Source organism: Vitis riparia, chromosome 5 (assembly GCF_004353265.1).
Source record: "Vitis riparia cultivar Riparia Gloire de Montpellier isolate 1030 chromosome 5, EGFV_Vit.rip_1.0, whole genome shotgun sequence".
Taxonomy (NCBI): domain Eukaryota; kingdom Viridiplantae; phylum Streptophyta; class Magnoliopsida; order Vitales; family Vitaceae; genus Vitis; species Vitis riparia.
In genome coordinates, this window is record NC_048435.1 from 19,222,698 (window position 1) to 19,246,870 (window position 24,173).

The 24,173-nt window shown below is 34.2% G+C and overlaps 1 protein-coding gene across 3 annotated transcripts; it reads left to right on the forward strand.

Annotated features, from left to right (window-relative positions):
- The first annotated feature begins 4,580 nt into the window (after positions 1–4,580).
- LOC117914701 (fanconi-associated nuclease 1 homolog) lies at positions 4,581–22,940 on the forward strand. 3 transcript variants are annotated; one of them, XM_034830146.1, is made up of 15 exons: positions 4,585–4,800; positions 4,977–5,133; positions 6,782–7,293; positions 7,382–7,486; positions 8,606–8,870; positions 8,956–9,018; positions 12,479–12,553; positions 12,652–12,773; positions 15,520–15,596; positions 15,694–15,781; positions 15,868–16,008; positions 16,085–16,311; positions 19,015–19,288; positions 19,439–19,672; positions 22,068–22,940. In XM_034830146.1, the coding sequence occupies exons 1-15, from the start codon at positions 4,633–4,635 to the stop codon at positions 22,506–22,508; spliced, it is 2,949 nt and encodes a 982-aa protein (XP_034686037.1). In that variant the 5' UTR covers positions 4,585–4,632; the 3' UTR covers positions 22,509–22,940. The 3 variants fall into 3 exon arrangements, with proteins under 3 accessions (XP_034686039.1, XP_034686037.1, XP_034686038.1); XM_034830147.1 differs by having other exon boundaries at positions 15,526–15,596; XM_034830148.1 differs by lacking the exon at positions 22,068–22,940 and having other exon boundaries at positions 4,581–4,800; positions 19,435–19,547.
- The last annotated feature ends 1,233 nt before the right edge of the window (positions 22,941–24,173 follow it).

Below are 24,173 nucleotides of genomic sequence, written 5' to 3' on the forward strand. Positions count from 1 at the left end.
TAGATTATCTTTTAGTTTTTTTATTTTGATATCTTTTTGCTCCTTCTCTTTGTTCCTCTAAAAAAAAAAAATTAAAGAAAACAAAAGTTTTCGTTGTTCTTTCACCTACTCTTTATTATTTTGTCATGAAAATATATTAAGAGTTGTAAGTAAGCAATATTATTTTTTTTTATCATCATTTTATTTTATTTATTTTTGTTTCCTTTATAATAAGGAAATGTAAAACCTCACTTCACCGTTACAAGTAAAAAATTGAGACTCCACTATTAGTTATGAAAAAGGAGTTTAGAAAAGTGAAAATTAGTTCAAAAGAGTTGAAAAACTTTATTCATATGACAATAGATTCAACTAGCAAAGTAGCTCAAATGATGGAAATTTATAGCATCATGAATATTGAAGATGGTTTCGTTTTCACCTAAATTTAACTATGATTGAGTTACATGTACAAATGACTTAACTTGAACTTAACTATGGTTGGGTTGCATTTATAAAGAACTTAACTACGGCTAAGTTCACAGTCATAATTTTCACTTGAACTTAATCATGGTTGAGTTGCACTATCAAAGAACTTAACTATGATTAAGTTCATGTCACAATTTTCACTTGAGCTTAACTATAGTTGAGTTACATTAACAAAGAACTTAACTAGGGTTAAATACACCGTCATAATTTCATCCAAACTTAACTATGGTTTAGTTGCATTAACTAAGTACTTAAACTCCATTTAAGTTGTCAATCAAAATGTTCATGTGACATTTAACTAACCTATGATTGGTTTTCATTTAAAAAGAGCTTACACTTTAGTTGGTTAAGTTTCATTTGTAAATAACTATTAGGTAAGTTTTCTAAAATTAGAATGTTTACCTATATGGTTAAATGGTCACTTAAAAATCCTTACCTTTATTTGATTGTGATAACTTTACCTATATTAAATTGTGAATTAAATCCTTTACTTTGACTTCCTTATGATTTTCATTTTCAAAAAATTACCTCATTAAGCTCTTTTCTCAAAATCAAGATGTTCACTTAAACTAAACTATAGTTAAGTTTTGAGGTCTAAAATTTCACTTGGACTTATAGTTAAGATTTATTTTTAAAGAACTATTGAATTAAGTTATGTAAATCAAATTGTTCACGTAACTTTTGGTTATGTATCTCTCAACAATACATAAAGTGTTAATAAAAAAATGTATCATATTATAATTAAAATGTTCACGTCAATTCAAAATATGCTTTTAACGTAGCAAACTACATTAAAAAAAAAAAAAAAAACTTTAAGCATGAAATAAAATTCATCCAAACTAACAATTAACCCTCAACAACATGTGAACCCACTACATAGTCAAATTCAAACCCACTACATAGACAAATTTTTGAAGTAGAACAGTTCAATTGTCATTTTCTCTTGAAACCAATCCATATGGGGCATCGGTTAGTGAGCTGAATGGATGATTATGCATCAAGTATTCTGCATATTTTATTTCGAACATTCCACCAATCTCCACTGCATGAAACACAAATAATCAAATTTAAGATCATTATAAGAAATTTATTATATAAGATATAAAGGTAAAAGCATAAGATGAATGTTTAGATATATGTTTATTTACTCATATTTTTGCTAAGGAACATCATGCAATTGTTCAATGTCCCAATGTTGGTCACCCTTAGGATCACCATTCTCCCCATAATATGCTACGACATGTGATATATGCAGTAATAACCTAGCTAAAGGTATGACGGCGCCTTTCAATCAATCATCACTATTAATCTCTATCAATGAGTTGACACATATTCTCTTTTGAGTAAGGTGAACTACTCTCAATACCCAACACATACTTTAAACATTAATAGGGACATAGACGATGTACACCTCAAATCATTTCATGGAAGGAACTGGATAAAACTCATTAGCATAATCAATAAGAACATCATTTGCTTGCATCTGAAATTGATTTTATTTTTTGGCATATTTTTTCCACCTTACTTTAACATTTGTTATATAAGAAGAGACAAAAAAGAATTGTTAAAATAGCATAATTATCTAATAATATGAAAACTAACAATAAGAAGAAATTATACATACCCAAAACAAGATGTTGGTGGTGGTAAAATTTTGAGAAAATGCATGTAGCTTTTCTATTGTCTACTTACAGAGAAAGTAAAAAGTGATATCAATATGTTAGACAATATATACAAAAAATAAATAATTATATTATTTGATTTTATGTCAATATAATAATAAGTAAAAACAAAGACAACAAGAACATTTACTTACTAGATAATAAGTACATATATAACGACACAATTAAATCATATTGGAGTTCAAAAAAACACATTAGGGCTCAGTGAACCTTGGTGTGGAAATAATACTCAAATTTAATATCTGTGGACAACAATTAGCAACACGATTAACATATTTCATTTCGATAATTGAAATTGCCTAATATGCCTAAACTTGGAAAATATATGAAAATCCAACTAGATTGTATGCTTATTGTGGTATCTTTCCTTTTTATTGCTTCTTACCTTGCAATTTTATCACTTGATTCTCTAAAGCTCGTTGCAACCCAATAAGAGTTCTTTTATAACAAATACTACCCCATTAATATTTATTAAAAACTTCCAAACTATTAACAAGACTAACTCATTGCATGTTTATTACATTTTTCTTCCTTCTTTCCAAGTAGAACATGCTCAAGAAAGTACAATAAAACTAACTTGATCATGTCTTCATCTTTAAGATTTTTAAGCTTTTTCTTTTACTTCTTGACCATGTTAAGGCATGAGACTAAAACTTAAACCACTAATGAAAATCCAAACTCATCTTGATTAGATCTTAATCCCTTCGACTTTATTAAAACTCACATTTCGTCATCCTTCTTTTGCAAGACTGACATAATAGCATGTGGTGCACAACTTGAGTTGAAAATTTAAGTTATGACATAACCAAAAAATGCCCAAAGCAAGGATTCTTGAGCATCTCTAATTGCTATTTTTTTTTAAATATTTCCTATTACAGTAAGGTACGACAAACATGTAGCCTTCGATAGGAACTGCTCTTCTTCAAGTATTTTAACTATAAAACATATCAAGGTAGTAGTAGTAGTGGTATATAAATTAAACAAAATGAAGCTACTAAACATTTAATACAAAATTGTAAATGTTGTACAATAACATATCAACCTAATAACAATTTATTATTTTGAACATACTCCAAATGTTCCCAAATTTTTAAAAGCATCAAGTAACAAACCTAACCCTACTCAAACACTATTACATAACATCCCCAAAAAGTAAAAAAATCACTAAAATTTCATAAATTCTCTAAAAACTTATCCTTAATCATATACCATTACATGGAATTGTTGTATATTTTATTCACTCCAAATATATAAGTGACAATAATAGAGAACTAAACAAATTTATAAATATATAATTTATTATTTTGAATACACTTCAATAGCTCCCAGATTTTTAAAAGCATCAAGTAACAAACTTAACCTTACTTAAACACTATTGCATAATATCCCTAAAAATACAAAAAGACCTAACAATTTCATAAATTTTCTAGAAACTTAACCCTAATCAAATATCAGTATATTGAATATATCTAATTCACTCTAAATACAAGATTGATAATAATAATAAAAAAAATAATATGCGATTTATTATTTTCAACACACTCTAGAAGTTCCCAAATTTGTAAAAACATAAAGTAGCAAACCTAACCCTAGTCAAACACCATTGCATAATATTCCTAAAAATTAAAAAAGAAAAATCCCTAAATTTTTATAAATTATTTGAAAACATGTCCTTAATCACATGTCATTGCATGGGATTGTTATATATTTTTTATTCACTCCAAATACATAATTGACAATAATGGAGAACTAAAAAAAATTATAAATATATACTTTATTATTTTGAATACACTTCAATGATTCCCAAATTTTTTAAAACATTAAGTAACAAACCTAATCCTACTCTAACATTATTCTATAACATTATTAAAAATTTCAAATTTTATAAAATGTAAAGACCACTCACGAGCTTTGTGGATTCACTTTCCTCTTTCGTTGGCAATTGAGATTATTTTTCAGTAACTTTACTTTATTTTTCTATTCGCAATTGAAATTTTTGTTTTCTCGCCACCATTTTAAACCTCTTCGACTTATCACTCTTCGATAAAATCATTTTTTGTTTTCTACTTGGAGATAAAATAGGAGATGACTTCACAAAAAAAGAATAAGAAGCTTTTTAGGATTTGAAAATGAAAGAAGGGATGAGAAGTGAGAAGTCTTTTAGGGTTGGGAATGATAGATGGGAAATTATCTAGGACTTGTGGAGGAAAGAGAAGAGCAAATGAAGCAAAAGGGACATTTTTATCATAAGGTCAATTTTTTTATGTTTTTTGAGGGATGGTTTACTTCTAATATGGTTGTTATTTCAACCCATTTAACCAAATAACCCTAATGATCATAACTTGAAGTGAGATGACGTGGAGCCTCATAAGTGGCCAAGCCCTATCATAGGGATAGGGCCCTCCCACGCTAGATGCCTCCTCGTCTTGGCGGGACGGCATATCCGATTTCATCATTTCTATTTCTTGTTCAAAAAATCCATATATATATGATAACATTGATGAGGACGAAAGCAGAAATTAGGGCAGATCCTGACCGTCAAAGCTCATCATCGCCGTCAACCATGTTGACCGGACGAGAGAGCTTGATCCGATTGATCGGAAAACGGAGGAGGTTCCTCCCCAACCGTCAATCTCTTCTCTCAGCTCCAATCGAGGTTCTTTCATCTCCATCTCATTTTCCTTGTTTCCCTTGCTTGGTTCCCGGGAAAATCTCGGAAGCTCACTGGAATAAAAACTTTGCATTTCTTCGACCTATTTCTCAGCAACCATACGGGGCAATTTTGAATTGTTTACTGATTCTTGGAGGTTTTGTTTGCTTGCTTATGGCCAGAGTACCTTGTCTCTCAGCGGAGATGAAAATGACGGAATGTTGGAGCGAACAGCGGGCGTTTCGGGTGAAACGACGTCGTCTAAGGTTGATTGGGTTCCTTGCCCTGTTTGTGGAAGCACTATTCGTGGTGAAGATTACATGATAAATTCTCATCTAGGTAATTATTTGTTTATTGATTTGTTTTGCATAGTATACTTGATTCTCATTGGCTACGTTTTCAATGGAAATGATGGATTATATTAACTGAATTGATCACTTTGGTTGCTGAGAAAAGATGGGGGCAGAGATGAAATTATAATTCTAAATGTTAGATTTATTTGTTATTTGGAACATGAGGAAGCGGATGCTCTTCTAACTTTGTTCAATTCTAGACAATGTGTCTTACTTGAAGGCTTTGTTATATTTTCCAGAAGCCTCACCAGCTTGTGAGAAGGCATATTTGGCCTTGTTGCTATGCCCATAAGCCTTTCTTTATTTTGTTTTGCCTATTCAGTGAATTTATACTCTCAAGTTAACTAAATTGTAGAAATGTAAATAAGGAAAGATACCAATCTTTTATGCAGAAACCAAGCAACTTAGTGCCTGTTTGGATACATTCTTTATTTTTGATTTTAAAAAAATAGAAAGTCTTATGTAAATTGGAATTCTTATACAAAAGTGGGTAGATATCTTGTATACTTGAAAACACTTTTTTAAAATTTTAAAATCTAAGTAAAAACTTTTCACTTCTCAAAAATTTAAAATTTTGAGTAGAGTTTCTAAGAATACAAGGTAACTTTTTTCTTTTTATATAAGAGTTTGTATTTTTTATTGGAGTTTTTATTTTTAAAAATAAAAATACAAGAGTTTATATTTGTATATGGCCTATTAAAAGTATTTTTTTTTTAACTCAAAGATTTTTTTAAGACAGATTTCTCTTTAAGGAAAAAGTGATTTTTTTTCTTAATAGAATTTTTTTTATATTTTTCTTCTCTTCTCAACTTAAGCTTCTGTAAACACCCAAACACAAATTAGCCCTCTTTCTGCTTCCATCCAGTGTTTTCTCTTCCTAGGGTGAGGCTATGCAAATTAGCCTTGAGGATGCAACCTCAATAAAGGGTAATTGAGGCTTATGCCTCATCATGTTGAGGCTTATAGCTTTGAGGCTATTGAGGCTTAAGCATCAAATATTCAAAGGCTTTTAATAGGTTTAGAGTCTTTATGGGATTTTTGTAAATGGTTTATAAGAAGTTTAAATCTCAATATTTGATGGTTTTAACGAGTTGTGCTTTTGTGAGGTTTTGGTATAGATTTAATAAGTTTTGTTTTGGGTCCAAGACTAGAGTTAAACCTTTTAACAAAGGATTTACCGTGGCCGAGCTCATATATAGTCATTATGTTATTATTGATAAATAAAGGCAAAAATATTACACCAATTGGTGGATTAATAGACCAATTGGATGTGACGCCTTAAAGGATTCTACTATTGATGGTGACACTAGTGCTAAAGATTATTTGATGAAGCCATGAGAAAAGTTGGATTGTAGAATAGAGAAAGATGAACTGAATTAGAAACTATAAACAAGACAAATAATTAATTTGATCATCATGAATTGTATGGTTTTCTTCTTATTCAATTTTTTATGTGATTTTCTTACTATTTTTCTGATTTTTTGGGAATTTTTTCTTTTTCATTGTTATTTATTTATTTATTTTGTTTAAGTTAAGGCTTACACTTTGTTTCACCTCAAAACAAAACTTTTGTTTTTTTTTATTTTTTATCATGGGCTAGTTAGATGCTTATGGTTTTGCTTGATGGCTTCCAGATGCATGTCTAGCTAGAGGAACCAAGCGGAAGTTGACCCAACGCACTCTTCTTCAATTAAACTTCTGCTCAAGATCAATGGATAAACTTGACTCCGGTGAATCAAAACACTTGGAGAACAGTGTGGTTCTGAAGACTCCTGATAACAATCTTGTACGGAGTACCACTCCTAAATTTTCCTATTTGGGTGCATTTGAGGAAAATGATAATAAACAATTCAAATTGGACATTCACTTAGATTCTGTCATGTGTAATTACATAGATAGTTCAGCCGAAAATTTAATCAATGATGATACGACCAGCTATGATACCAGTTCCAATTCCCCTTCATTGCTCCCTAAAGATGAGATACCTAAACATGATATAGCTGTAGCTATGGACAACCTATCTGGGGTGACTCTTGAAACTTTTATTGTTGGTCGCAAGTTTAGTGATGAAGAGGAGTTAAATATTGGGGCTAGCATCTCTCTTCTGAGAGACCCTGATAATGTTAAGGACCCCAATGCTATTAAGGTTTGTCTCCTATTTTCTTTTGTTTACTTTGAATTTTACTTTTCACTCCACTCACTTTTAAAGGGATTGTGTGGTCCTCTTGAGTCAGGTCCTTTCTACAGCTTCAGGATGCAGTAAAGTGCTTGGTTTTCTTCCTCGAGAGTTAGCTCAATACCTCTCTCCTTTGATTGAGAAATACTGCATGAACTTTGAGGTATTGTAGCTTTTTAAATGGAAGGAATTGAACTTGCTGAACTTCTATGTGCTTTTGATTGCTGGCTTATGTTTCTATATGCATGTATTTCTTTCTTAATGATTTCCCTGTATGGGTATGAGTGGGCATCTGAAGGTGGATGGTGTAGTTGCTCATTCATGCGAAAAAAAAAAAAAAAAACATATGCTTGCATGGTCTTTTTCTGAAACAAATTATACCAAGAAGATTGTTCCTTTTTATTTGAATTTCCATTTGTCATATCATCTTAATTTTCTTTGGTTGCTCTCAGATCCATATGCTTACTCTCTGTACACTCGCATGCTAACAGGAGTGTATTTTTCCATGTCTGATCCATTTGAAGCAGCATCTTAGATATTTTGTTTATTTATATATCATTTCTAACTGAGAGGGAAGTTGAAGCTTAGAACCAAAATTTTATGAATATTCTCACAAAAAGGTTAAAGAAAATAAAGCTTGTGGATCTTTTTCACTTATTCTTGCATAATTTTTTTTTTATTTTGTTTTTGCTGGATTTGTGGTGTTTTGCTAAAAGTTCCTTGTTTATTTTTTGTTTTTATTTATTTATTTATCTTGCTGCAGAATATTTTTTACCATTAATTTCAAACTAATTTGATCTATGAAGAAAAACACTCTTCTAATAGTCCATGAAATACCAAAAAAATGTTTGCAAATACATTGTTTGATAGAGGCTTCATTCAAAGAATTGCATATACAAGCAGTGGACATCACTAACAGCAAGTGACCATTGTTAGATTGAAGAAATGCCTATTCATGCCGTTAAGGCCTCTAACAGTGAGTGACCATTGTTAGATTGATTAATGATGTTCTGCAAAATCACAAATTTGTGATCATGGACAAATAGATGATTTATCACTTATGATTAGAAAGATAAATAGCTTGCACCTGGCCTGCAGTTAGCCAGATCTTGATACGAAGTCAAATTACCAACTTTACTACAAACTCAAGCTGTTAAAATTTAGACCCACAATATATATCTTGCTCTAACAAAAAATATAATTAAATGATGATGAAGAGTCAAAAACCTTTGAATTGTTAAATTTTATCTCACATTGTCTTATACTTGAGATTGTGTTGCAGGGATGTGTTACTTCTGTTCCAAAACATTCTCTTGATGTTGTTCCGATCCAGATTGTGAACCAAATAATGATACCATGTGGTGAAAAAGAATTTGATGATCTAGAGGCTTTCAGATTCTTATGGAAACGTGTTCTTCAGACTGTTGAGTCTGCAAAAACTTGTCCACCCAGCATTGCAAAATATCAGCGGAACTTTTGTTTTTTAATTCAGGAGGTTTTAGCAAGTAATTTACACCTCTTCACAGATGACGAGAAAATCTTCCTGGGTACCAATTCCACTACTTGTCCATAGTTCTACTTTTAATCCTTTTGACAGGTTATAATGATGTCATCCTTGTTATTATTTGGCAGGATCTTTCACTTCACTCTCAGATGACTGTCAGAGAATTTTTGTTCGATTATATACAAGAAAAGGTGATTTTTCCCTTTCAATTGCCAGATCGGGTTTTGTCTTTTTATGTGCTTAGATGGTCTAGTTACCTTTCTTTTGACTGTATTCCACTATTACTTCCCGTTTCCTACCAATTTAGAATTGAGAGTGTTATTCCTGTACAAGGAAGATAGTAGTAACTGAACCTGTTAGGGTATTGGCTTCTATTGCATTTGCCTGGTATAATGTCGGGATGCACTACTAGATATTTAGCCATTTAGTTACTTCATGCTCGCTAGCTAAGAACCTTGAATTTTTGAAAAACATTTACTTGCTCTGAGATGATTTATACTGATAGTTGCAATGCCATGGTATAAAATCAATGATTGATTTTTTTATTTTTTTTTAAAAAGGTTAATGTGTTTTAGGGACTCTATACTGTTGATGACCACTTCAATTACTGTATTCTGATTTGTAAGACAACTACCTGGGATACTGAAGCTACCAGGAACAGACTAATCCTTTACTTAGGAACATAGGAGAAGCCCCCTCCACCTCTCATGGGTGTTCCCTTTGTGGGGAAAGGAGAATGATTTTGCCATAGAACTGGTGGAGCGTGGCCCTGCTGAGATTAATTGGAAGATTATTGCTCAAACTGAGTTGATCTTCCTTTTGCTCAACTAAAAAATAAAGCTAGATTCCAAAATCTTTGGTAGGTTGTTACTCACATCTAGAAAAGTTTGATCTTCCTCTCCCTACACTCTATCCTTGGAACAGTTAACCTTGGCCATTGTGACTTATTACTACCCATCTCTCCCTTTTGGCCTGCTTTGGTATTGGGGTCTATCCTTTAACCATAGAGCTGATCTCTAGCTCTGTTGACTGATCTTTTCTGGGCCTGGCCTACACCCTTCAGTTTATTCCTTTTCCCCACAGAAAACACACTCAATTGATCACACTTGTTTCATTGGTACCAAGGTAAGCCTGATCTCCTTTTCTCCCCATTTAGGTCAACCGAATCCCTTTTTCTATCCCATAGAGCTCAGTATTCTTCACTGCCTGTAACAATATTCTAAACAGGATGAGGCAAAATGATCCATCCATATTCTCGTGTCCATCTGAATTAATATGGGAAGTCCCCTCATTGTCTGAGATTTGGGGTGATAGAGACCCTTTCACTCGTGGGAGAAAGGCAAAAAAAGCACCATCTTCCTGATCCACATGAGATATCTAAAAATAAAAATAATAATCTTATTGAATGAAAAAATAATAATCTTGTTGAATGATATATAACTAATGCCTTACGGTGCTAGCCACCCATTCAACTTGACTCTTGCACGCCCACTCAAAAAGATGGTTGTTAATGAGTCAATGGCTTTCTATAAAGCTAAAGTAGAAGAAAATCAAAGCTAAGTTGATTTTTTGGCTTGGTTGGCCTTGGCAAGTCCCTTGGATGCTCTTGCTTCAAACTCTCAAGGTTAGAAGAGATCTTGAGTCTATATGACTTTCCAAGCAATTCTTTTAACCTTTTCTTTCTTCACTGTTCTGCATGAATACATTTATTATGCATTAGCATTAACTCTCTTAAGATAAATCTATCACTTTTTTTTTGATAAATGAGCGCAAATATATTAAAGGGTGGAAAGTCACAAAACATACAGGTAGTATACACAGTAGCCTAGAAACAAAAACACATGAACAAAAACCTCACCACCCCTTAAGGAACGGCAAGCCATTCCAAAAAACCTAAAAGCGAAGAGGACTCCTCTCCCATATACACCCTAGCCCAACTCCACAAATTACATACAAAAGAATTTTTCAACTTCTATATAGCTAAAGAGCCCCCCCTAAAGGCTAATCTATTTCTTTCCTTCCATACCGTCCAAAAAATACACAACGGGATGAAATTCCAAATCTTTTTCCTCTTTTTCCCCACAAAGGGGCCCCTCCAACTAAGTAACACCTCTTTGACTGTCTCTGGGAACACCTAATGAGTCCCAAACAAGGCAAGAACGATCTCCCAGAGGACCCTGATCACTATACAGTGTAAAAGAATATGATTTACATTTTCCTCTTCACAATCACACAAAAAACAACGATTAGGAAGGTGCCAACCCCGTCTTTGGAGCCTATCCAAAGTTAGGATCTTCTCCCACGTGGCCTCCCAAGCAAAAAAAGCAACTTTGGTTGGAACCTTATCCACCCAAATGCTCTTTTTCGGGAAGGTGATGGCACTAGGGGCTGCCAGCAGCTTATAAGCATCCCTAATCCGAAAAGAACCGTGACCCCCTCCTTTCCATATCACTGAGTCCTCTTCTAAAGAAATCCTCAAGTCCCTCAGCATATGAAACAACTCTCCTATAGCATCCAACTCCCAATCATTAGAATCTCTGGAGAATCTAATATTCCAACCTCCTTGACCAAGGCTAGAATCGCACATTGAAACATAAATTTGTGAGTTATTCACCTTCACTTGGCCATGTGAATAGTATTGTTTCAGTATGAATTAGCATCATGATTTATGTTGTTGTATAGCTTTTCTGAATGAGTTACATCAGTGTACTTCTACTTTCAAACTAATTCCTATCTATAAATCCTTCTAAGTGTTGTTGAACTACACTTTATATTTATAGAAATGGAATTATTCAGGGCTTACAGCCATGCGAATTACAGGAATATCATTATTCTGAAATTATTTATCATATATACAAAGAAACTTATCATGGTTTAACTTCTTGTCTTTGGGCATTCAGTGAACTTAGGCTTCCTACTAGACCATTAAATTTTGACCACCAACTCTTAAACAGTTTTTCCTAACTCTTAAGGCATTTGTCAAACGCTCAATGAGCATTCAAACGTTTGATAATTTCATGATCAAGACGAATGTAACTTATCTGCTTAAATTAGGGCATTCATCATTTGTTGGAGGAAAACTCCAATCCACAGAGCTATCTCTTTCCAGCTTTTCATCCTGAAGTCTATTTTGTGGCATTTCAGATTACAATTGCCTTTTTGTAATTCCCAAATAGGCATCTGCTAGTTCTGCTTTGCCAATGCTTTTGCATAGCCCATGACAAATCTTTAATCATATGCCTCAGCTCAGCCATCTCTGTTCAGCTCTGATAAGAACTAATGTAGTGGTGAAAAGGTTGGTAAAAGGTGGAAGGAACATCATCTTCTTTGAATAGGAATCCACAAGGGAATTCTTAGTAAATACAAGTCTTCCCAATGAAGGGGGTTGCCATACTGCCAAAATCTCTACCTGAATCTTCCTGCCTTTGCAAACCTCTTCCAATTCAAGCAGAATCAAGCTTTACAGGAATGCCACTAAAATCCAAGGAAACTATCTTCCAGAGAGAAGTAAGATAGAGTACACCGTTTATGTATGTTTTGATGCTTGAAAAATAGGATTAATATTGATTTGCTAACACTAGCTTAATAATAATGTCAGAGTTCTGCTCATCAACAATTAGAAGTTCTATTAAATTGGTTGTGTTGCATCAGGGCCATGGTTTCGGATGTGTAATATTTCCTACCCAGAAGTATTGGATTCTAAACAAGCTGTCAGGGGACTTTCTGGTAATTTGATTATATTACTTGGTTGTTCTTTTAGTACCTTTTTGTGTCAATTTTTCCTAGTTGACTTTAGAAGGCCAAACTTTTTTGGCATGATATAGATGCAGGTTATATTTGTTCCTCTCAGTCCATGATTGAGCTACATGATAATGGTGACATGAAGGAGGTTTTGAATTTGCTCACTGTTTCTGAGCTACGTGAAATTTCATCTGCAGTCATGAAGGTTTGCATTTTTTTTCTAAAAATGTACCATTTTCTCTAGTTTAAAACAATTTTTGGAAGACTACCATCAAAGTAATGTGTTGAGCAACTTAATGTGTTGAACACATATGAAGTGATTATAAATTTCGAAATATAACTTTTTCATTGTCAACATGTTTAATAACATTTTCCCTTTTAGTGCGTTTTCCTATGGATAATATTTTTATGGACTTATTGAAAATCTATAGGGTCATTATGTAGGTTTACTATACTAGATCAGTTTTCTATGCTTAGTTTGTGTATTTACTTCCAAGGAAATTGGCAGAGATATAGAATCTAGCAGCTGCAAGGTTAGGGCTTAGTAGGTCTTGAATGCTAAAGTCTTGTTTATTTTTTCTTTCTGAATACTATTATTTTGATTTTGCCGCTGCAGTTTTTTTCCCTTCTTTTGCACTTTTTATCATTTCATAGGTTGCTTGCTTATATGAAGTTCCCTTGCATATCCTGTCTAAGTTTGGTTAGAAATGGTTATGTCAGGATAGGAGCCTCCACAGAATCATCAGCCGGAGCAAATAAAATTTGAAAGTGAAAGTAAATGTATGCAGCTTACCCCAAATAATTAGTATAATGCCTAGATGAGTTTACTTATGAGGGCCATCTTTCATTTTTCTTGTAGTATCATTTTTTATTTTATTTTTGGAAGCATATTTAAGTACTTTGGATTAATTTACCAAAGCCTTACAGAAACTTGAACTTTCATTTTTTTTTGGTTGCACGAGCAGAGTGGCGTATTATTTATGCTATCTATGATTTCCTATTGGTGTAGAAACCAAAGTTATTGGTGTTCCTGGGATGCTTTCTATAGATACTATCTGATTGTGTGTACTTTTTGGAGCATTATGGGTGGTTCCTTCTAAATTTGGTTGCATCCTTGGTTTATGCTCCTAAAATGATGACATGGCTTCTGGTGACTACATAGTAAAAGACCTACTATGTGGACAGATACGGGCCAAACATTTTCTTAGTGCTCTATAAGTACGTTTAGATACGTGTAACTTTCATTGTGCGATGATGAACTTAAGGAAGTTCTTTCTCCAATTGTTCGCTATTGACTAGGTATCATTTGGCCTCTATATCAGGTACCTCTTTGTGTGAAACTGTTGATGTACATCAGTGAAATTTCATTCACAATCGATGCTATACCTTTTTTTTTAAAAAAAAAAATTCTTCTCTGAAAGCAAAGTTTTCAGTTTTTGCAGTCATCAATTCTGCCATTTATAAGCTGAACTTGATTTCTTTAATGAAATGATTCTTTACATTTAGTGCACTGATTGAAGGTTCAAAGAACTCTGTGTTTCAACATGATTGTAGTCAAGCAGATTACTAGAGTCTGGGTGATCATTCTATTTTATATATTTAAATTTTGTTGGGGATGTTGGGGTTTCTCTTTTGTCTTGACTGAATGAAGTCATACTACATGAATTTTGGGTGACAGTTTTTTCTTATAGCAGTTCTGGATTTGTGGAATAATATAACTTGTTTTAAGTTGCAAAGATATGCTTCATTAGTTGTTTCGTATGTGGGAATATTTATTAGTTTTGTCATGCCACTTATATTGTGGGTTTTTTTTTTTTTTAATTTATCAGATAGAACAGTGCATTGCATTTTGTTGAAGATTCCCATGAGAAATATTAATTTCGAGTTCTTTAGTTGGGACATTCATCTTTGACCATATGCAGGAGTGTGAGAGAACTTGCTAATCCAAAAGCTGCTTCATGTCTAATGCTTGGAAAAAATTGGTGGAATAGAGAATTACCCCTTAATTAATCTTGCATTTTAAGTTTAGCATTTAGGCTTGTGTTCAGTTCCAACAATATCAATGGTCGGAGCAATACAAAGAGATCACAAGACTGTTGTTAATAAATTTTTAACTTCTCCCTTTCCATGAAAACAAACAGGAAATCATTTGCTGGTGACCTTTGATGCAAGCTCCAAGGGTCCTAGTGAGCCAATCAATGGCCTAGTTATGTAGGACAAAAGAAGCGCTTTTTTCTTTTATATAGAAAAGAAATTGACTAAGAAAGGAATTAGATAAAAAGAAAAGGAGAAATTAGGTGAGAGGCTATGGGGGAATAAGGAGAGAGAGAAAAGACACAATTTCTGAATAGTTCTCAACACTAATAATAATCCATGTTGTTATAATCAACTCTACTATAAGTAATTGAAGATACTAATCCTAAAGTAAGTAGGATTTTGATCCTAGTTGAAATACTAAGCTAAATTGATAAGAGTTATAATGAAATTAAAAAGTTGATTATGAATAGAAATCCTAATTAAAGAACACAGGAATCCCAATTTGACTGCAAATAGGAATGCTTCTCATCTTCTACATCTACATCTAGAATAGACTTGAAATGAGTGATCTTGATACCCATCACCTAGGTTTTGCCAAGGCTAGGTTGCCACCACAATGCTTGTCAGCTTCCTGCATCCATGTTTTCCTAATCTTCCCACCTTCATGTGCAGGATAAGCAAAACAGGCCCATCTCACTGAAAGTTCTGTCTTACCCCTTTTTAAGGAATTGCAGAAGCACTTATAATGAGCTTAAATGTACCTTTTTCATACATTAAGCTGCAATTTCATTTCTTTTAGTTCAATTGATTTTTATTAAGAACTTGGTCTGCTCTTTGAAAGTGGCAATATGGTTTTTGTTTCTTTCCTTTTTATCTGATGAGCCTCCTATACAATTTTCTATGTTCTATTAAAGCTTCAGCATTGCCATCATGGTACAAGAAAGCAGGATCTTATTGCCTCACTTCTTTCTTCTTATGAAGATGGATTATGGTATAAATGATTTTCTGGTGCAGATTCAATTTATTGCAAGTCCTGGTTTATTACTTTTGTCTCTTTTGTTCTTAGTTTCCTGCTATTGGTCATGCAGCCCACTCCTACAAAGAGCAATTTTGAACAAAACAGGAACGTGTGTTCGGATTTCTTGTAAAGCCGAGTCCCTTGTCTGGCGTGCTCTGGTGATATCATGGCTTCTGCTGCTTTTCATGTAATTTTTATTTTATTTACATCTAAAATACTGTGTGAATTTTGTTGTTTAATGCAGAGGCTCTTCTTCCTTAATGGAGAGCAGGATCTATCAGCATTTCTACTAGTTGATTTGGGAATAGTCAAGTATCCAACTTATAACTGCATAATTTCTGATCAGATCTTCCCAGGCTTGAATGATCTGCTTGCTTATGAAGAGGTGTTGGTTTGTTTCTATGTAGAAATACTATGTGCTCTTTATTGTCTTTATCATATGTGGATATTGCTTCTTACAGGCCATTGAAGTTGCACAAATAATGGATGAAGCTCTTGATGACAAGAACAGTGGATTGGTGTTAAGATGCATTAGTATATCCAACTCCCGCCTATTCATTTCCTGTTCAAAGTCAACTCAATCTTCAGCTTCTGAATCAGCAGCTACATTCCTTTCATGCCTTTCAGCATCATGGGTATACTCGAAAGTGGTCTTGTTGGGAATTTCCTTTCTCGAGCGTGAGCGCAGGTATGTAGGTTATAATTTTAGGAGAATGTGAATGAGAGCACTTTTATCCTAAACTCAATGCTTGCTATATTGTAGGCTAGTTTAAACATCAATTAGATCCTTATGCTATCAAATATCTCATCTTAATAATATGAATGGTGGTAATAAGATAAACTGATAATGATTGGTTTATCATGTTTTACAATACTTTCATGCGCATTTTCCTATAAGAAATAGTGTTTACTGTCCATTGCCTTTCAGGATGCTTGTGTTGCAAAGTACAAGCTAATCTTCGTGTGAATCTTTTGACTTTTTTTTTTCTTTTGTTTTGGTATGTTTCTCCCATTACCTTCACCTTTAATATGTTTTATGTTTCAAACATGTTAACACTTACAACATATCAATGTTGATCACTAACAGTGGGATAAATATTGTGGATTCATGGCACACAAAGAAATACTAAAACTTTTCAAGAGGGCTGGAAATGCGTTGAAACTCATGGATTGGTACAAGTAAACCTTTTTTCTCCACTAAAATTTGCATTTGTGTTTAATTGTTTGTTTATCCTACATCTTGAAGAAAGTAGGATTTTGGCATGTGGACAGTTGCGTCAAACTTAATGGAAATGCTAGGTTTGAGAAGTCATTAAGTTAGAGCTTTACCATAAATGTATGGGACACAATGGAAGAGAAAGAAAAACAATCTGTCCATTAAATGAGTGATGGAACTTGAAAGGAGAAAATAGTCCTTGGCAAGTGATTACTGCATGAAAGAGTCCATTATAAGAGTTTGAAAGATGTAACAATGGTGAAGTCTTGAAAGACATGAATGATTTGAAAAGCAAGGTAAAAAAGAGATATCAGTGAGGGCATGAGATAAATTAGTTAAAAAGGATACTGAGAAAGATGAATATGCACTTGCTAGACCTAGGCTAAGGGCATGAATCATGTTGAATAATAAGCACAAGTATCTGAGATTTAGTGAAGGAGGATGAGATTAAAATAAGATGACAGAATCACTTTCATAAACCTTGCACTAAAATTGCAATTTTTGACTTGATTTTATTACATTGTGTTGAAGTTATAGGTATTTTACAAAAGGTATCAGAAGTCTGAAAAGCTCCTAAAAAGATAAAAGATGCTATAGGATCTAATGGTATCCCTTTCCAAGCTTCGAAATCCTATGAACAAGGTTAGTGTGTATTATGTTCACTAAATGGTTTGACAAGATTATGAAGACTAAGAAAATGCCAGATGAATGGAGAACCTGTTCAAGACTATGGCTTAGTTCCATTGTTGCACCCTTATACTCTCGTTGGATAGATTTTTTTATAAAATTTTCCAAATACTCTCTTCAGGTTTTGAGTACTTATTCAATTATGATATTTCTTGGGCCCCTCCAAAAGACGTTCCTTCCATTTTGTTTGTCTACTTTTAGCAGTTTGGCTAAAAGCAAAGTGATTTAAGTATGTGCTAGCTACTTCGAAGGTTATTTGGATGAAGAGAAAACTCAGAATCTTTAAGAAGGTAGGATGAACCTTATTGACAATTTTTGGAAAAGAGTTCGCATCATAACTTCTCTTTGAGGTTCTATCGCCAAGGAGTTTGCTAGCATACCTTTAAGCATTATTCCTTTGGATTGGAAGGCAACATATTCAGCAAACTTGTGGAGAGCATAAATTAGATGTCAATGGTTCCTTGACTGAGAGGTTCCTTAAACTTGATTGTGACTGGTGTTTGTCTAGTACCAGGTCAAATGGGCATAGGTGCAACCTTAGAGACATATGGTTCTTGAATTCATCGTTTTTGGGATGGCTATGAAAACAAATTTGTTAACTTTGTTTGCTAGTATGAAGAAACCTTATGCCAGAAGGAGATTATTTAGTGGTCATCTCTTGGGCTTCCAAGCTAGGGAGAGAGAATTGGAGAACCATCAGTGGATAGGATGCATTTTTGGAGTTGTCAAATGCTTTAGTTTCTTCTCATTAGAAACCTAGATCACTAATCAGGATTCAGAGGCTAATTCTTGTCCTAGAGGGGAGCTTCTGCAATGGGTTTCTTTGGTTGGGTCTATTGATGTCATGGTAATTATTGTTGTTTATTTTTATGCTTTCGTCCAAGGATCTTTTCTCATTCATTTTGGTGTCTTTTCCTCTATTTATAACATTGTCAGTTTCCTTAAAAAGTGAAAAAAATGCATTGAGCTTTGAAGGACCACTATCCCGCTCAAGGAAGGCAGTTTTTAATTGATCCATGAAATGCTTGTTTTTGGAATGACAAAATCAATTTCATTAAAAAAAAGTACAAAAATAAAATAAAAAACAAAACTGCAATTTTTTTCTTCTGACAATGCTGCTAATGTTGCTTTTCTGGTGTAGTCCAATTTGTTGCATTCATAAAAAATGCATTATGTTGTTCATTCTTTGATGTTAATTGACTGTGAGCAAAGCTGCGTGTGATTTACTGGTAGACCTGAAATATGCTTGAAGACTTATAACTTCCAAATCATACATTAAATATATTCTTTTCTGCCTTACTCTTTAAAAAATAAATTATTGTACCCAGTGAACATAGTCTCATTTGCTAGTCTAAGCTGACAAGCATTTGAAGGTGGTGGTTGATCAGTAGTTTGAGACACGCTAAGATCTTAAACTGATGTGTCTTTGCATTGTGTACAGCCAGCTGTGTTATTTATGGTCTAAAATTATCAAATTGCTGTGCTAAGGTACGATGATGCAGTACATTTACTGAAGCGTCTGCTGGATGGTTTTACTTGCGATGGAAGAAGAGGATATTGGACCTTGAGGTTGTCAGTTGATTTGGAGCATTTAGGACGTCTCAATGAGAGCCTTTCAGTTGCTGAAGATGGATTGCTAGATCCATGGGTTCGTGCTGGTTCAAGAATGGCACTACAAAGGCGAGTTCTTCGCTTGGGAAAACCACCAAGGCGCTGGAAAACTCCTTGCTATTCAGAGGCCATCAAGAGGAAGATCGTTGAAGTAATTGCTTGATTGATGCTTTCGAGCTAACATGCTTTTTAAACTTTATGATCTTTGATGCATATCATAAATATTGGTTTAATTATATTCAGACATGAATTTTGTCTTATATAATGACTGTGCTTTCCCCTTTTCTGGCTATTAAGTTAGGTTCATGTTCAAGGTAGACCTTTGAATTGTGAAACTGGGATGAAAAGCCGTTTTTATGGTGAAGATGGAGAGCAATGTGGAGTAGAGCAACTTGCTCTGCAGTATTATGCTGGGGAAGGAGGTGGTTGGCAGGGTGTTCATACAGAGAGTGGCATTTGGTTGACCATATTTGGCCTTCTGATGTGGGATATTATTTTTGCTGATGTACCAAATGTCTTCCACACCAGGTTTCAGGTATGGCTTATTTAGATAATTATTGCTGTTCTCACGTTATCTGAATCTTCTTCCTATCAAAAAAAAAATGTTATCTGAATCTTCTGTTAAAAAGTTGATGCTCAGTGTTGCTTAGTAGTAGCTATATTGTGAATATGATTTTATGCATGTAAATTAGGTCGGGTGCACATTTGATTGTATACTAAATGAATTTGATTGACCTGCCAGAATGAAAGCATTATTATTTTCTGAGGATGGAACTTCTTAACACTAACTCTTGGTTCAATGAGAAGGTCATTGTGGGAAGCTGATTTTTAGTAACAGCATCTAAGCTGATCTCTAATTCTACAGACGAACTAGAAACATTCTTTGGTTTTGAGTTTGTTTTTAATAAAACATTAATCAATTTACATAATGTGTATGATTATCATGTTGAATTGGTTTTGTGGTTTTGTGGTTTTGTGGTCTTATTACCGAACTCTCTACTAGGGATGATAATGGGATGAGTTTTTTCAAGTACTTGCCTACCCCTAATAGTGGGGGTTTAGGAGAAGCTTAAATGGATTAGTGACAGGTTTGAAATATTTTTTAAACCCTTGGTGGATTCAGGTATTGCTTTGTCCCACTCCAACCCAAATATATATGATTGAATAAAAAATAATTTAATTTAATTTTTTTCATTTTTCTCCTTTTTTAACACATGAAATACGAAGAATTTATTTCTTATAAAAATATATTATATTTATTTAGAAATTACATTTATTTAATAAATTTGAAAAATAAAATAAAAGAAATTAATGGGGTAGGGCGAAGGGAGGTATGAGAAATTTCCTTACTTGCCCCATTTAAGTTTTTTTTTTTCTTTTTTTTTTTTCGGAACAAGTATGGGAATTAATTTAAATAATCAGGGTGGGTCAGGATGGAGGTGACTCCCACCATGTTGTGATCCCTACTCCCTACATGATGAAGTATGATGAAAAGTTTATAATACCCCTAAATAGTAATTCTTTCGACTTTACAGTCCCCTTCTAGCTTTGAGTGAGTTGTAGGCTTTGGCGTCTATCACAAGGTAATTCATGGCATTTCACCTTTGAAGTACTCAAAGGTCCTATGTCAGTCAGTAGGTTAAGGTGTTTCCCCTCGCTAGACCAAGACAAAAAGTCACATTTTAGGGTTTTATAGTGTCTCACCACAAGATAGGATATGTAGAAAAATGAAAGCACTAACAGGGCTGGTATCATTTTTCTCCAGTTATTGTCTTGAAAAGAGAAGGTATGGCTATATATATATGTATATAAACTGAATGCATGACTATTTAAGGGATAAAAAGGCAGCAAGTTACCTGATAGGAAATAGTCTAAGAAAAACATAATGACAGAAGCTACTTGCTAAGAAGTTACTCATGGACAAAGGTCCTATTTAGCACAGCTTTTCAGCTGCTTGGGTCCTAGTCTGCAAAATGATATAAGGCATGACTTATTGCGCAGTGAAGCAGTGCAAGCTCGGAAAGATATAGGTTTAGAAACTCTTCTTGGAAGAGTAGGGGTCAAGATCATTTTATAGGACAGAATTTAGAAAGAGATTTCCATATTCAAATAATAAACACAACCATGAGCACACATGTGAACACTTATTTTTCAACAGCATAGTGATTGGAATACTTCAACATATCAATTTATTTCCAAATTAACTGACATGGAACCCAGGAAGGAGCTAACAACTGCACGGAGTGGAAACATAGATTAAAAAAATTAATAATGTCATTCTTTTGGCAGATCGATTCAAATATACTGCAATGACCTCAACTTTAGGATAACCCTGAGAGTTGGAGATGCCATCTTGCTCTAATCCACCTTCAATCATCTTCATTTTAAGATGTTGTAAGACTTGATGGGATGGTAGGATGTCTCTGAACATCTATATTACATGGGTGCTTCAAAAATGTGAAGCTTCTTGTCATGGGTACAGATTTAGGCTTCAAAAATATTCATATTCTAGTAACTGTGATTGAGAATCTGTTGTTGGTCAAGGGCTCTTCCCCATTCTTAAAACTCCATTTGTACTTTTTGCATTGAAAATTTGACTTAGAAATCAACCCATCTGTAGAAATTGAATGTCATAGCAATGTCGATTTTTCCAACCTAAATGTTTGGAAGCGTACTGCAAATAAAAATAAGAAACTTTCTTATGAACATAGGATTGTTTGAGGAGCTGCACATTTTATCCCCTGAAATTAAATGTATGACCTTGAATTAGCCTTCCAAATGTACGGACCTTTTTCTTTATTCTTTTTTTTATTCTTTGAATTCAATTAATTTGATATGTATTGTTGTGTTTCTAATTACCATCTGTAGAGCATTTAATCTTTATTTTGCCTTTATCAATACAGTTTGAAAATAAAAGTTCTGTTTTGCAGACTGCTCCACTGGATTTGGAGACACAGAACTTTTATGTAATGAGGAAGAGTCTCATAGAATCCCACCTGGAGAAAATTAATAGCGACATGGCTGAGGAAATCCTCATCACTTCATGGGAATCGCATGTTGGAGTAGCTTGCAGAGGAGTCAATTGGGATCGTCATTCCTTGTCTGAGCTTCGTGCAGCTGTTACTTGCATTGGGGGCCCTTGTTTGGCCTCCATCTGCCGACATTTGGCTCAAGATTATCGGAGCTGGTCCAGTGGAATGCCAGACCTGTTGCTATGGCGCTTCCATGAAGATTACAAAGGTGAAGCCAAGCTAGTTGAAGTCAAAGGCCCCAGAGACCGACTGTCTGAACAGCAGCGAGCATGGCTGCTGCTTTTAATGGACTATGGCTTCAATGTAGAGGTGTGCAAAGTGGGCCCTGCATCCAAATGACGTCATGTTCAGCAAATAAACTTCATAGCAAATTCTTCGCCAAATCGTGAACAGTGAGTATATTCTGAAGTCGTAGAGGTGTGTCAGTATCACAGCACACTGTCGACCTTAAAAAAGAAGCCAGGTCAAGTAGCAGCAGATGGCAGAAATTCACTTGGCTGTAAACTATGTTCACCTTCAGCCTCTTGGAAGTTCAAATTCCTTTCTGAGGCTCTGCTTGTTGTAATGGATGCCAATTTGGTGTGTAAACTATTTGTATGGAGCCACATGAAGGGGCTTGTGTTACTGTAGAGGAAACTTTTCTTAGAAAGGAAGAGTCGACCACATTTTTCCAACACTGTTATATTATATATTCTTTGTTATGAAAACATCTCCATTGTACGGATAATTAGCCCAGACATTTTCTGAACATGGTTTATGTTTTTTTGGTTATTATCCATGCATTCTTCTGCTGGCAGGTACATGGGCTGGATCTCAAATATTTGGAATTGTAATTCAAATGGAACCAAAAGAGTCTGCTTTGGCCACCAGTTTGTTTTCCAGACTGCCCGCAAGTAAGCTTGGGATTTGGTTTGTTTCAATTTCTCACTGCTTTTGTAGTGGAATTGCTGTCATTATCTCATTTTCAGAATCTGCAAATGCTTAGAAATTTCTAATACGGGCTCCACTTGGATCATGCATCCAGGTGGGGAATAGGTTGAGTTTTGGGCAAGTGGTCTTCAAGTTTGGGGTCCACCCCACCAGACCCCTTTTTTGTCCTCTTTATTCTGTTCAAAATATACGAATTTCTCCCCCTCCAATTATAATAATGTAGAAGTGATACGAGAAAAGGCACTCACAGCCACCCCCAGTCCCCAACAAAGTGAATGGTCAAAGAGTGATGATTACAGCTCATAGTCTCTGGGAGCTGGAAAGGAAAAAATATTTCAGAGGCCAACTTGATTCATCATTCGGAGTATGATGCTAATCTGGCCTCCATTTATAAGATAGCATGTGGTGGAACACACCTCCATTGCAACCACTCTTCACTCCTCTCTCTCTCTCTCTCTCTCTCTCTAATTATTTGATTTTGTTTTTGTGACATAATGTATTGATGTGAACTTTTTGGTTTCAAAGGGAAAGGAAAAGGAAAATAAGGGCAGTGTTTATTTTTGTGACATGATGTATTGATTGATATGAAAGTATATATCAAATTTATAATCTGATTCGGTGAAGTGAAACCTGAAAATGTCAAATTTATTGGATGATATAAATTCATAGGTTGCTATGATGATGAGGTGATTTCTCTGCACCCACTTCGCCCTTTTCAAACTCCTGGACTCTTTCCCAGAGTAGAAAATAAACTTTTTGTTCCTTCCTCCCCTATCTCCTGTGTTTGTTTTTCTTAAATAGCTTACTTTTTACCCTTTAGAAAATCAGTTCAAGCTACCCTTAAATTAATTCAGTATAAGATCTCAATTTCAGTCATTTTGAATAGGATTTTCAAATCCAAATAAATAAGAAGAGAACCATCTTATAAATATAAGACGATAATGATTTTTTTTTTTTTTTTTGAAATTTGGAGACAAGCCAAGAGAATGCATAAGAAAATAATAGGAGGGGGAGTGAGTGAATGATGGTGGGTGATGGAGGGGGAGAGACAAATAGGCAATGGGGCATGATGGA

What these genes read in the sequence shown, in the direction of transcription:
- LOC117914701 (XM_034830146.1), top strand. Translation starts at nt 4,633, where the DNA reads ATGATAACATTGATGAGGACGAAAGCAGAAATTAGGGCAGATCCTGAC. An exon ending in AGGACCCCAATGCTATTAAG is followed by an intron (nt 7,294 to 7,381) that starts GTTTGTCTCCTA and finishes CTCTTGAGTCAG; the next exon opens with GTCCTTTCTACAGCTTCAGG. An exon ending in TCTTATGAAGATGGATTATG is followed by an intron (nt 15,597 to 15,693) that starts GTATAAATGATT and finishes TTGGTCATGCAG; the next exon opens with CCCACTCCTACAAAGAGCAA.